Below are 14,396 nucleotides of genomic sequence, written 5' to 3'. Positions count from 1 at the left end.
TGCTTTCACTGGTAGTGAAGCCATTTTGCGGGTTACATTACGTCCACTTTATATAGATTCAAATGTGTTTAATTGCTGCGGTTTATGGTGTTAATGTGGAAGCGCCTAAATTAGACGCATGTGTGTGAAAGTGAGGTGCTCGTCCTTTCAATTTAAAGCACATGGACTGTACATCAAAATCTTTATTATAATTAAAACAGGAAAACAACTTTGTAGGCCAAGCAACACATTGAGAATGCAACATAAACACAGGTGATATGATTTGACAGAAGTCTTAAACATCCCAATTCTTTTAATTTTTTCTCAATTGCACATATGATCGTGTTCAAAGCAAAAAAAAAAAAACCTCTGCATTTTAAAAGGGGGGAACGGAGTACCCACTCCAGTTTCATCTCAGAAAGCCTTCCCCCTCTCCAGTGCAGACGGAAACATCAAATAAGCAGTGTGCCATTTGCGTCGCCCGAAACGTCACGAGAATAAGACTGTGCAAGTGCACAGAGCCTACTCAACCCCCACCGCACCAATTTACTCCAGTGGGTCCGGCTTTTATCTTGTAATCGTTTAAAGCACTTATGGTATAAAAGTCCAACGAGTTGACCCAATATGCACGAGCATTCGATGACACAAAAACTGAAAACGAAAACCATTCCCTGTGAGAAATTTATACATCGGAAAAACAACCCTTAAGGCAAGTGTTTTTTTGTTTTGTTTTTTTTTGTCATACGTATTTGCGGTTGGTTTCCATTTTCTCTCGGGCCAGAGACATCCTCAAAGGCACAGCGTCTGGCCATGCGTTCGCGGGGAAACGGTGACTTCCGCCATCTTTAATACTCCTCTTCGTCGTCGCCGTCCTCCAAGTCGGAGAAATCGATGGAGGGTCGGCTGTCCTGCGCCGCGTCTTCCTCGGACTCCCCGTAGGAGCCTGCAGGAGGGGAAAGAGTCCAAGTCTCACCTGCGTTCGCTTCAGTTTGTGATATAGTTTAACTACAAAGTACTACTGCTTCGCTCTTAAGAGATGGACAAATCGGTGTGTGTTAAAAAGCAATACTACGCCTCAGAATTAACGGCGACGATGGACGATTTTTGCATTTCAATGTTTTAAGAGCAACTCCAAAATACATTTTTTTCTTCCTCTGTAACCACCAACACAGTACATACAGCATTTTATACAATGACAATAAATAAGCCTTATATATAAACAAAGGCCTTAGAAATTAGTGGACTGCAAAAAGGTCACATTTTCCACCATCATGTTCTAAGACGAGCGGTGTAAAATGGCGGTTTTAAATAACTGCCAAACTGGCATGCACTATTGAGCACTTTTGACATTTTAAAATGGACCTCAGATTTAGTTTATTTAACAGGCTTTTGCAGAAATGAAGTATGGTATGCTGGCAGATATGCAAAGCTTTCAGGATTGAATTTTTCCAGCACACCCTCCTTATACTCACCCAGTTTCTGAGACTTGAGTGGTTAGGATTATATTAAAAGTTCAAACCTCAAAAAAACTTGAGGCAGCATTTTTAGGCAGCTGACCTCTGGCTCAGTGAAATCAGTAAATATTTCAAAGTGCAATTTTATTTCAACAGCATGCGATCATCACCGCCAGCACCCAAAAGAAATTCAAAACGTACTTTCGAGATCGTCCATCTGATGAAGAGTTCTCGCCAGGTTGAAAAACTGAGCGAGAGGGAGAAAATGTTTTAAGCTACATTTAACAATGTGTTGAAACATTTACAAGTTACAGAGTTACATCAAGAAGAAATTAACCCAGGGCTACACATGTAGAACCATCCCACGAAAGGGGCAATCGAATTAAAGCGTGTTCAGGGTTGTGGGTTCTGAGCATGAGGGGGGAGACAGCCTTACCCCTGCGTCGGTGGCTGCTCCTAGCACGTCTGAGAACCTCTGCTCGCACAGGTGGAGCAGCACCACCAGGTACAGGCCGCAGCTGATGAACTCGTACTCAGACTGGGGGGGGGCAACACAGTCACGTGACCTAAAATGGCTACTCTAATCTGGAGGGCAGGTAGCTTTATCAGCACCATATCAGCCAGGGTACTAGTCGCTGCGCAGCACAAACCCAGCACTTCATCTTCCCTTTCTGGCAGCAGAGAACATCAAATAACAAATGTTGCAAAATAAGGAGAAGGAAGTCTTACAAATTTTACATATCAACCTTACAGCTGGAGGACTTCTACGATAGACATTCTGAAATTTGCAAAACTGGACAATACACTTCATATGAAGTACTCTAATCCTTTTAACAGCAGCAGATTACAGAATTACATTTTATTTTTTTTTTTTTTAAACATTTCCACCAATATTCAGAACAGTTTTTTTGTGTGATTGTTTTGTTAAAAAAAAAAATATATATATATACAATTCTCAGTGACCTGCAAGTGTTTTCATATTTTACCAGCATCTAAAATGCTAAAGAGCTGCAGCATTTTAAACAGTCTACCTATTTGACCCGTGCATATTGTGTAGTGCCTAGGGCCGGGCCTCACCCTCTCGTGTGTCCTGTACAGCTCGTTGATGTCGAAGTTGTCGATGTTGAGGTGCAGCTTCTCCTTGCACAGCTCGCACGTGGTGACGGCGTCCAGGTTAGAACCTGAGCACGGGAGAGGCACAGGCGTTCAGTTTGGCCGGAGGAGCGGATTTGCCCGACTCGTTATTGGGAGTTAATAGGGGTGGTGGTGGGAGAGAGCGTTTACCGGAGCGGATCTTGGAGCGGAGCCACTTCTTCATGCAGTCCTGGTGCACGTACTGCAGGCTGCCGGTGCACCTGCAGGGCTCCAGCAGGGGGTTGGCGGGGGACTCCTCCCTCATCTGGCAGATCCTGCACAGGTCGGCCTCGTCCTCGTCCGACTCCTCCAACAGGAGGCTGAGCGGGAGAAGAGCGAGCTCTCAGAGTCCGAGCCGCAGACGGGAGATCTGGCCTTGAACCAACGGCCTTCTAAACACGGCAGTGTGCGGCTGACTGCACACAAATACCAGCACGTCAGTTAGACAGAGGAAAAAATGACACTGCTGCTCCTTACGCTTCTGTTCAGGCTTTTTTAATGTTATTAAATTGGGTATTCTGGTTAACAAAAGCTACATGTGAATGGAATGTGATTTCTTTAAGGCAGTTGTGTCAACCTCCAGTCCTGGATCACCACAGTATCTGCTGGTTTTATTGGTGCGTTTCAGCAGCGGTCAAAAGTTATTGATTGGCTAAAGAGTTCACATGCCTTGTTTCCAAGGCCTTAATTGGCTGCTGACTGAAAGGAAACCACAAAAACCTGCAGACACTGCAGCCCTCCAGGACTGGAGTTTGACACCCTGCTTTAATGAGACTCCTTTTCTTTTTTATGCACTGACTGGCTATGGATGTGTAGTAACGGATGCCAACTAGTTTATGCCTACAAATCAACCTATGGTTTTGTTTTTTGCCCACTGGTTTTTACATGCATTTTCCGTACCTTCTCTAATCTGAAATGTCCATAATACATTTCTATTCATCTAGAATGTGTATGATGTCCTTCCATCACCCTTGACAAAAGGCAGGAAGCCAACACTTTAGAACGCGGTTAAGCGGCCAGTGTTAGAATAATAGAACAGCGGAGCTATTCTCCCAGGGCAGTCTGCGTATGTAACACACGGTGGTGTCTGGAGAGTCTACAGGATGCACTCAGCCGCCCGCTCATTACCTCTCCTGGATTTTCCTGAGTTTCTCGGGGTCCCTGGAGGAGGTCGGCTTCTCCTTCTCCTGCCTGTCGCCCGCCCTCCCGGCGGCCATGATGTCCACCGTGATCATGACGTTCTCGGGCAGGGAGCTCTCCAGGGACGGGGGCACAGAGATGCGGAAGAGGGAGTTCGGGGAGACTCCGGCCAGCCTTCGGGCGGCCCGACCGGCGATGGGGCCCGAGACGCCGGAGGCCGTGGCCCCCAGGGGACCCGCGGCTCCGGCCCCTTCGCCCTCGTCGTCCTCCTCCTCCTCCTCCCGCCCGTCGTCCTCGTCCCGGTCCCCGTCGGCGGCCTCGGTTTCCGCGGCGCCCCCGCCCCCCAGCGGGGGCTTGGCGCCCCGGCGGGCGTCCCTGGAGACCGTTGCCATGCGGGCGGTCTCGTCCCGGCCCTCCCTGCGGCGGCGGGAGAAGAGGGGCGGGCAGCGGCTCCGCAGCGAGGACGAGAGCCAGGCGGCGGGGGCTCGCCCGGGGTCCGGGTCCGGCTCGCCGCCGCGCGTCTCCAGCACCGGGGCCAGGCCCTGCTGCTGCCGCCGCCGCCGCCGGAGGAAGGCGAAGCCGTCCGAGCCCCCCCTCCGGTCCGAGCCGTCGGGGCTGCTGTTCCCGCTGCTGTCGGCGCTCTGCGAGGAGCTCTCCTCCCTCCGGAGGTCGGGGGAGGCGTCCGAGGACTCGACGGACCTGGGCGCCGAGCCGGGGGAGTCCTGGCTGGACCTCCTGGAGAACAGGCTGGAGGACATGCTGTTGGCCAGCCGGGACAGCAGCTGCCTGGTGGTGCGCCGGCCGTCCGAGTCGCCGGCGTCCGCCGCCGGCCTGGGGGCGGGAGGGGGAGGGGTCGCGGGGGCGTTCCGCTCCGACAGGGGCACGTACCAGGAGCAGGGGCGAGAGGAGGAGCCGCCGCCCCGCGGCTCGGGGCCCAGGGAGCCGGCCGGCGACTCCGACGCCCTCGGGGGGGCGGAGCCCGGAGTCCGGGAGGCGCTCCTGCAGGAGTCGCGGGCCAGCAGGGAGGGGTGGTAGTCTGAGGGCGGGCGGCGGCTGAGGGAGGCGCTGAGGCGGCCGGAGGACTGCAGGGTGTCCTTGGGCCGCGCCCCCTGTGCGTACGACGACGTCAGGCGGTCCGGCCGATCTGGAGCACAAACACCAACAATCAGTGGGCTTCCGGCTCATTCCGCAGCACCAACATCACAACAGGCAGAACGGCCTCTTAACTGTGTGCACACCAACACAGCCTCTCAACTGTGCACCAACACAGCCTCTCAACTGTGCACCAACACAGCCTCTCAACTGTGCACCAACACAGCCTCTCAACTGTGCACCAACACAGCCTCTCAACTGTGCACCAACACAGCCTCTCAACTGTGCACCAACACAGCCTCTCAACTGTACACCAACACAGCACGCTTCCCTCCAGGACATAATGCAACTTTATACCCTCAAGAAAGAGTGATCAAACGAAGCAGACGATCAGCTGGAGGGAAATATCAAACTGACAAACGCGGCTCTTTGGCTTCAGAATGTTCTGTCATTTCAACATAAAGATCGTTCGCAGTTCGTGAAATTAAAAACCGGACTTTGCGCCTATCCGTAGCCGTTGTTCTTCTTAAACAGGACAAAGGCTGCGGGCACTCACACAGAGAGGACAGCCCGGTGCTCCTGTGGCTAGAGAGAGGCGTCTCGCTCCTGTCCTCCAGGTCCCTGTGAGAACGAAGCCCCTCCGAGGACGATGAAGAGGAAACCGAAGATCTGGACAGGGGGCTGTACGGCTTCCATGAATAATCTGAACAGAAGGTATCGGTTCGTTATTCAACTTCATGTTTTTCAAAAACGTTCATTTAAAACACATTTCTCAAAGGCAATTTCGGTAATTAATATTGTAATTTGCAATTAAGTTGCTGGAGAAAACATTTTAAAAGACACTTTTCAGCACATCTTCCCTCAATAATTTGGATGTGTATCCCACACCCTCTTCTCAAAAATGAGCATGTTCCACAGTATGCTTCAACGCTCTTTCTGTGCATTGCGAAACTGCAACAGAAGTGAAGTCTTTTGCAGCCAGCATTGCATTACATTATGCCCATTTAGCAGACGGCAGACGCTTTTATCCGAAGTGAATTACACGGCTTTTTACATTTTTACATAATATCCATTCATACAGCTGGATATACTGAAGCAATTCAGATTAAGCGCCTTGTTCTCAACGGGTGTGTCGTACCTGGGAATCAAACCTGCAACCGTGTGGCTACAAGGCCATTTCCTTAACCATCATACAACACTGCCAACCAGCACAGTATTCCCTCCAAGCTTCAGAGCTTCAGTAGAGTTCACTATTTCCAGAACTCAGTTCACATAGTTTTGCAGCAACACACAGCAAATCATTCCACCAAAACACTAGCACTAGTTTTCTCCACAAAGAACACTCTGTCAATCATAACACAGAGGCCTAAAAACACTAACGGGGAGCATTACAGTAGATGCATCCTTTTGTCAATATTTGGCAAAGTAAATCATTTTGTGCCTTCCAATTTCTTTTTTTCCTCCTTTGTTATCGTTGACAGTAGTAGAAATGTATAAATTGATAGATATCTTCTATAAAGTGCAGTGAGATGCTTTTGCAGAATGCATGTTTGATCTGTTAATTCACTAGAAGAAAAAAAAAAAAAAAAACATTCACAAGATACCACTGTTGAGTGGTCTGCAGTATTGGCTGCATTCTCTGACCAGCATCTCTAAAAGATAACCATGATTTACCACATCAATAATATCAGCCCTAATCTCATCTGAGACTACAGATCTTAAGTCTTCTTCTCGTTTGTCTTCCTCTGTCAGCCACTTCTCTACTCCTTACTGTGTCCATCTTTACGTTAAAAAAATCTTTTATTGTATAGGTGGTAACGGTGGTAATTTTAATGAAAGCGAAAATACCTCAAATTGAAAATGACTGTGATGGCAATGTCTCATTTACGTACTGAAACTTCAACCAATAGTTTATGCCCATTTGTCTCCATAACCTGGGATTCTGAATATACTTCAGTATTATATTGGTGAATTAGTAAATTTCTGTCCAGTTTTATTTTTTATGTTAGATTTTGAACTTTAAATTTAACCGTTTTGAAAAGAGCATGTTAACATTTGCAAAATAGGCTTTAGATACATTTTTGCTAGTGGTTGAGCTTGAGAGAGAAAGGAATACAAATTTTGCAAGCTGTGGTCACTGAATGCATTGGGTGTCAAAGCAATGGAAAAAAATCCTTCACAGTTTGGTCCACAGACTGCTGTTGTGCTGTGTGAAGAGTTTTGAAAAAGTGAACTCAGTACTGAGAAATACTTGTAACCGATTAGGAAGAAAAAAAACAAAAAACAAACACAGCAGTTCAATTTACACAAAGTTGACTGTCGTTACTGTACTGTAATGTACTGTGAAGAAAATGGCACTGTCAGCCAGACTGCAAAGAGTAATTGGGGCGTACATTTAAAAACAAGTAAAAACTTGCTTTGCGTGGATTTCATGAGACGCTTCTCGAAACTTATTAATAACCCAGACCGTTTCTGCAAACAGACTCGCTGTCTGTGGTCAGTTACCAAGAAGGGATACCTGAGACGCTGCTGAGGCGGGAGCTGGTGCTGCCCACTGCTGGCGAAGAGGAGTTAGCGGACTGCGACGCTCTGCTGGTATAGGACAGCTTGGGCCTTTTGGAGTCCCCATCCTGCGTCGCGCTGAGAAGCCCCGAGTACGTCCCCAACCGCCTTTCAGAGTCCCCCTGAGAATTAAACTGCAGCGCGCGGTCTGGCTTAGGTTCGCGGTCTGCCTCGGCTTCCGGCTGTCCCAACAGCCGCCAAAGAACCGCGAGTTACACACTGCTGCTGTGGAGACCGATTACAATGGGCTACAGATAAAGCACACACCCCAGCACTTCCAAACAGTGGCGAGTTACACACTGCTGTGGTGGGGACCGATTATGGTAAAATGGTAAATGGACTGCATTTATATAGCGCTTTTATCCAAAGCGCTTTACAATTGATGCCTCTCATTCACCAGAGCAGTTAGAGGTTAGGGGTTAGGTGTCTTGCTCAAGGACACTTCGACATGCCCAGGGCGGGGTTTGAACCGGCAACCCTCCGACTGCCAGACAATCAGTCTTACCTCCTGAGCTATATCGATTACAATGGGCTACATGGGCTACAGATAAAGCACACACCCCAGCACTTCCAAACAGGGGCGATTTACACACTGCTGTGGTGGGGACCGATTACAATGGGCTACATGGGATACAGATAAAGCACACACCCCAGCACAAGTCACACTTCGGTCAAGTTGGCCCATGAGCATGGTGTGTGAGAATTTCCCCAGAGAGCAGGGTGGGGGAGGATGCATAAGATGTAGATTTCAGCACGTTACCAGCTTGCTCCTGCTTCCGACAGAGGAGTCGGCCCAGGAGCGGTCACATGACACCGGGGTGGAGGCCAGCTTCCAGCTGGAGTGCCGGCTCTCCGGGACACCGTAGTCTCTGGACGTGCTCTGAAACCTGGAACTCTGGGAAAAAATTTACACACAAACCAAGATGGATTACAGGCATGCTGAGCAACAGTCTGGCAAACAAATAGGGACACGCACTGAACTCTAATACATGGAAACTGACTTTAAAGTGATAGTTGACCTGCAGTTACCGTGAACGGCGAGGAATTGTGCATTAGCACACGTTTTGTTTGGACCCTTCTGACTTATAACAGTTTACATTATACTGAAGGCTCTTTAAACACGTCAGCTGGCCAGACAAGTCGAGCTATGTGGCAACAGGAAAGTATGTTGAAAGCGAGGTGATAGATTGCTGAAAGGGAGAAGCAGAACCAGAGGGCACAGCTCTTGTGTGGAGCTATAAACATGACCATATCAAAAGTACAACACAACACAGGAATGCAAGAAGGCAAGTCATTCTCATTTGAATTTGTGCAAGACATTTCAAGTTTTTTTCAACAGCAAGTCCTTAGCGGTTAGCATTTTCAACAGCAATGTGACAGCACTGCAATTCTAATCGACGTTGAAACAGCCACTGTGAACGCAAGTCTTTTGACATTTCTGAAAAACGGGTATACTCCATGCTTTGTGCTAGTCACCAGATGAACACGGACGCCATGTTATGTTCAAGTGGACTATTCTTTTATGCGAATATCGCTGAAAGTTTGCATCACCGCAATTTTGCCGTGGCAGAGATTGTTCAGATTTACCCTGCAAACGACACTGCCGCACAGCACGCCGTGCTACCGAACGCACGGCCATTCAGAAATGTAGTAAATACAGCCTGCCGAGGTGTTCTCTCGGCCTGTTGTACATGACGACACGTACGCGGACATGTTGCCGGTACCAGAGCAGGAGACGGGTGCTCTCCCACAGGTGTGACAAAAACAGCTTTCAGCTCTAATGAAACTTAATCTCCAGAACCAGTGACAAGCCAGCTGAACGATAGGGTTCCAGGAATACAGACGTGCCTATAAAAAGACCTGCTAATATGGTGGTGGTAACATGAATACCTGCACATGAAAAGCCTGTCGCTGGAAAAGAACTGGGAGCATTTTTTTTAGTGAGCCTACACTCAGATAGACCTCACACCCACAGTCAAGCAAGGGGGAGAGGAGAGAGAGAAAAAAAAGAGTTAATCCTCAGAGAATTCTGTCGCTTCTCGTTTGTTCTCTTACGTGAGCTCAAAAGCAACGACGGCATTCAACCTGACAGCAACTAGGCCTAAATGAAGTCATTCTGAAACTGTAAAATGACATGCGAGACGCCCCTGAAAAAACAACAAACAATATTTTCAACTTTTAAAAAGTGAGAGCTTAGACTCCATTCTCAAGGCATCTTGATAATGAACATGAGAGTAAAAGTCCCCTGATTAAAAACATTCAGATTAACTGGGACAAATGCAGCCGACTATTCTAGCATATAAAGTACAGGATTTACAGCCAGGCTGCAAACACTAATAATAATAATAATAATAATAATAATAATAATAATAATAATAAAGCACCATCATTTACTACACAGATTTTATCGGTTAAACCAACATGCACATATTGGCTTCAATTTTGAAACTAGCCAGACGACACAAAACAAAATTCTTCCAGTGAAATCTAAACCCTTCTATGATGTTGCAACCTAGTCACAGCCATTATTTCACAGGTCAATTTGACCTGTAACCATGCAAATCAATTCAGCACAGTCAAATAATCCCCTTTCATTTGTCTTTCATTTGAAAACATTCAATACCTTCTCTCCTCGCCTACATCCATCCTACATTTCTCTACACCCCCCCCCCCCAAAATAAATAAGCCTCTCTACCTTCCATTCCACATGTTGGTTCCACTGACAAAGGACTACCTATGTGTTATGGCCCATTCATTGCACTCTCATGAATAGCTATATTGGTGACTTACGAATATAGGCCATTTCTAATTGTAACTAATTGTAATTCGCTCAAAAAGGAAAAAATATCCACACACCAAAATTTTAAAAACTCACTTTACTGAGTGAACGCAACATTTCGGTCATCCCGCAAAAAATAAACATATAAAATAAAAGAATAAAATGGAAATGTAAACATACAAAGGTTTCAATTTTGACTCGAGTTTTCCAGAACAGCCAATTCAAAGTCCCAGTGTGAATTTCGATATTATACTCACCAATAGGGCTGGACGACATTCAATAATGATAATTATTGAATATTTTTGAGCGAAATAACGATCGCGGCCACCATCCAGTGCATTGCCTTTCTTTTAGTCTTTTTTTTCTTCAGTTAAAACTGATGAGGTAGTAAACATCCCAACTTCAGAGACCACATGAATTGCTTCCAGAAAAAAACATCATCACTGAAATAGTTAAGACAACCAATCAGCAGCAAGGTCCTACATCTTCCATTTGATCATGTGATCTGTTTTTGCCAATCACACTGATGCTGCAAGGGCTTGCAGCTGACGAAGGTGCCATTGTACTCATGAGGGGGCTCACAGTCAATAGACTACAACGTTTTAAGGACTATGCAGTCCAAAACAGGCGAAGATTTAAATCATGAAACATGAAAGCAAAATCAATCACGTATTTAAACCTGTACACCGAGCACGGTACCTGGTGTTCCGTGTCCAGTTTAATGGAGGACATCCTTGTGTATCGGTCACTGCCCAGCACACTGCTTCTGCCATAAAGTCGACTGGAACCCAAGGACGAGGAAGAGGAGAATGATGAATCAGAGGATAGCGATGATGGCAACCTACGGGATTTGGAATCCATCTTGGATTTTCTCTGAGGAGAAAGCATGAACAAATATTTATCTCTGTCAATGGTGTATGTAAACCGTGCAAACTTGTAGAGGTAGGATTTTGTGTACTGAAACCCCAGATTGGGCACTTTGTGCTAGTCGTAAAATGTTCTGAAGGCAAAAGAAAAAAATTTGTTTGTAGGCGAGATTACCAGATCCAAAGTAAATTGACATTCATACAACTTTCAATAATGTTGCCTTTTTAGAGGAGCACAACAAAAATAAGTTATTCACTTTGCGTAATCAGCCCCCCATACTTAATTCATACAGTTATGCATTGCTATTCAGTGCGTTGTGGCATGCATATTGTTCATATACAAAACAAACACAGTCCAATATACAGGTAAGAGGCCCAATACTTCAGGAGATTATACAGAAATACAGGCTGCTCTTGATATGATGCAGAAACAAGCAGACAAATCCAATTGGAGTGCCTTCATGTCCAGTCTCTGCAACCAACTAAAATTTAATAAGCTGCAGCAATAGCACAAATATAACAGTGATCTAAAAATAATCACGCTCACCAAAGAGCGCACAGAAACTGTAAGAGAGGCCTTTTCTCCCCTTGACCATTTAAGCTACTAAAACAATTGAACCTACATTGAATTTACAGGCATAATTCTAATTTAAGCAATAATAAAAGCATATCCAAGCTCTGCCTCGTTTGTTTACACAACAGTGTCCCGTATAAAACTGAACAGCCGGGTCAAAATGACCCTGATGCAAGGCCTGTAGCAGGACAAATCGGAAATGACTACCTTGAATGGTAAAATATTGGCAACTGTATCAACAGAGCCAATTTAGTGTCGTATTGTATTCAGGGGGAAGTAAGTTCCACATTCGGGGTGGCATTTCATCTAAGGCAGAACTGAAACCCTTCGCATAAAAATGCCACTTGACTCGTGAAGCACTAAATACTTACTTCAAAGAAAGCAGTTAGCAAAGCTATTGTGTGCGGTTAGCTACCTTTACTTTAACATACTCCCATTTTAATCTGCCTGCAGTTAAATGACATGTTTTTTCGTTAACAGGAAATTTAATGAATGAAACACCACTTTGTTGAAAACACATCAAATATTGTATTTCCAACGTCTTCGTGTCGCATGCTTGCCACCATTAGCCAGCTGAGACTCAAGTGACTGAACTCAACAGCATGACATTTCAAAATGTCTGGCTCTGCAAAATAAAACCGCAAGGACTGGGACTTGGCAATCAACATTAGCAATCCACCTAGCTAGTAAGCTAACATTTTTTGTTATTTAAATGCCAGTATACGGAAGACACATTTAACATACTCGTCTAGTAGAATACAGAACTTCTATACCACACCCTTAATGTTAGCCATTGCTAGCAATCGGTAAATAGGAATTACAACGTTTGCCAGCTAACAAACTGTCATAATAAACTGGTTTGCCAACTACCTAGAGTACACAGCTGTTTTCAACAAGTGCGTCGAAGCTCGCTGTCAGTCACTGCATAATTGCAATAAGTTGCAAATTCACTACCGGAGCCATCTTGCCGTTTTATAGCTAACGTTAGCCAATTAGCCCTTTCCAAAATTTATTATCAGCGACTAGCTAGCTAGCTTGTTGTCCAGTGAAAAAGTCAAGGCTTCTGTGCCAACTAGCGTTATGAAATGTATCATTATATAGTCCTTTAAAAAGCGTAGTACCCAGCCAAGTTACCTAACTGTATCTGCAACGCTGAACGCCATGCCGTGTTTTAATTTGTAAGCCGCAAGCAAAAATAATATTGCTGCTAGCTGGAAAGCTATAAAGTTTTCAAGAAAAGCAAGATAGTTAGCAAGGATTGGCTAAATGCGTACAGCTCCCCAAAGCAAGCACAATAGCTGGCTAGCTAGTTTGCAAGCTAATTGCAACCTAGCCAGCAGGGCCTTGTTTTTTCAGCATTCGCTTGCAGTTTGCCATAAAATTATTTTGTAACATATGTTTAAATTCGTGCACTACTGATCTTGTATGTGGCGCATTTACCATCGCTAGCTAACGACTTGTTATGGTCAATCAGTCTGCTACTCCCTCATAGAGTAGCTGCGATGTCTCACCTTTGATTTGCTCTTTACCTTCTCTCACCATTGGAATGGCGGTGGTGTGTTGATACAGTGGGGTCACGTGATTTATAGTGTACCCAGATACCCAATGGAAGGACTATTTTTTTCTACCAGCGTGATTGACGGACACCATAGCCTATACACGCAGTAATTGGGTCGGCGTGACCCACTGTCCGTCATTACTTCAATGGCCCCCCTTGACTTGTCTCAGGGAAGCATTTGAATTATGAGACAACCCAGTTTGTTATTTAAAATCTGCGTTTCCAAACCCCGGTTCTGAACGGCCGCTGTGCATGCTGCTTTTTGTTCCAAACGTAACAAGGTTTGTATTGTGACCAACTGCAAATTGTTCTTAATTAGACACTTTGACAGTCTAGGAAAGGATGACTTGCCCCCTTAAAGCCGCACTATGCTAGAAATAGCTATGCATGCCCTAAAAATAAATTTCCCACATTCACATTCCAGGAATTTCTATCAATCAGACCAACTGAAAGAGTTGAAAGAGGTTCCATTTTTAATTGTAAACCTAGGAACCATCTGTGAAATGAATGAGTACAGCAAATGGCAACAAGCCAAACCTGTTTATGCCATGGCTATGGTAAAACATAAACATTTTCAACATCCTTAACTGATCAAGCGTTTGGCTTTGACAAAAAAGCCACCGTACGCAGTGAGTCACCAGGACCGAGGTTGAGAACCAGTTTTAGATGTCAGGGTCAAGTAGCAGACATAATTTTAAAATTATGCATGCAAAAGTTATTACCAGTGTGATCAACATTATTATTATTATTATTATTATTATCATCATCATCATCATCATCATACACCACAAAAAACTGTGAACATGAATCAGTAAAAATGTTTTGTGGACAAAGCAATTAGACAGACAGTCTCTATTCTGAAGAATGACTTAAGTAATCACTGGGTGGCTCTCTGAATAAGAAAAACAGTTGGTGGAAATATGGATGAAACAAGGTTTCTAACCGATAATTATCATAGGGTGAGAAAATGTAGTTGGCTATAATTGCTTAAATACTTGTACAGTATCTTGTTTACCCAGTAAAAACTGTGATCACTGTAATTTTTCAGTACCTTAGACAGCAAAAAATAAATAAAAAATGTGTAAAAACCTTTATGGAGGTTCAATGACCTTTTTACTAAATATGATTTTTACTCTTCATTAGGGACAGCAAAAATTGTCTTTTTTTCATGTTATTTTTGAAATAGCTTTCCTGCAAAATGTTTGCTTTAACATTTAAATCTGCTTGAACAAAACCAAACCAAATCATTTAGATTATT

At 45.1% G+C, this 14,396-nt stretch overlaps 1 protein-coding gene across 2 annotated transcripts; it reads right to left on the bottom strand.

The window, feature by feature from the left end:
• Positions 1-164: 164 nt before the first annotated feature.
• marchf7 (membrane-associated ring finger (C3HC4) 7) lies at positions 165-13,175 on the bottom strand. Of its 2 annotated transcripts, none has more exons than XM_064311440.1 (11): positions 13,092-13,175; positions 10,840-11,013; positions 8,122-8,256; positions 7,318-7,495; positions 5,356-5,502; positions 3,696-4,851; positions 2,718-2,887; positions 2,511-2,614; positions 1,870-1,971; positions 1,635-1,680; positions 165-922 (listed from the first exon to the last, which is right to left on the bottom strand). In XM_064311440.1, the coding sequence occupies exons 2-11, from the start codon at positions 10,999-11,001 to the stop codon at positions 825-827; spliced, it is 2,298 nt and encodes a 765-aa protein (XP_064167510.1). In that variant the 5' UTR covers positions 11,002-11,013; positions 13,092-13,175; the 3' UTR covers positions 165-824. The 2 variants fall into 2 exon arrangements, with proteins under 2 accessions (XP_064167510.1, XP_064167509.1); XM_064311439.1 differs by having other exon boundaries at positions 13,021-13,118.
• Positions 13,176-14,396: the final 1,221 nt, after the last annotated feature.

The sequence above is a fragment of the Anguilla rostrata genome, chromosome 15, assembly GCF_018555375.3.
Source record: "Anguilla rostrata isolate EN2019 chromosome 15, ASM1855537v3, whole genome shotgun sequence".
Classification (NCBI taxonomy): Eukaryota; Metazoa; Chordata; class Actinopteri; order Anguilliformes; family Anguillidae; genus Anguilla; species Anguilla rostrata.
This window is presented reverse-complemented; position numbering and strand designations above follow the sequence as displayed.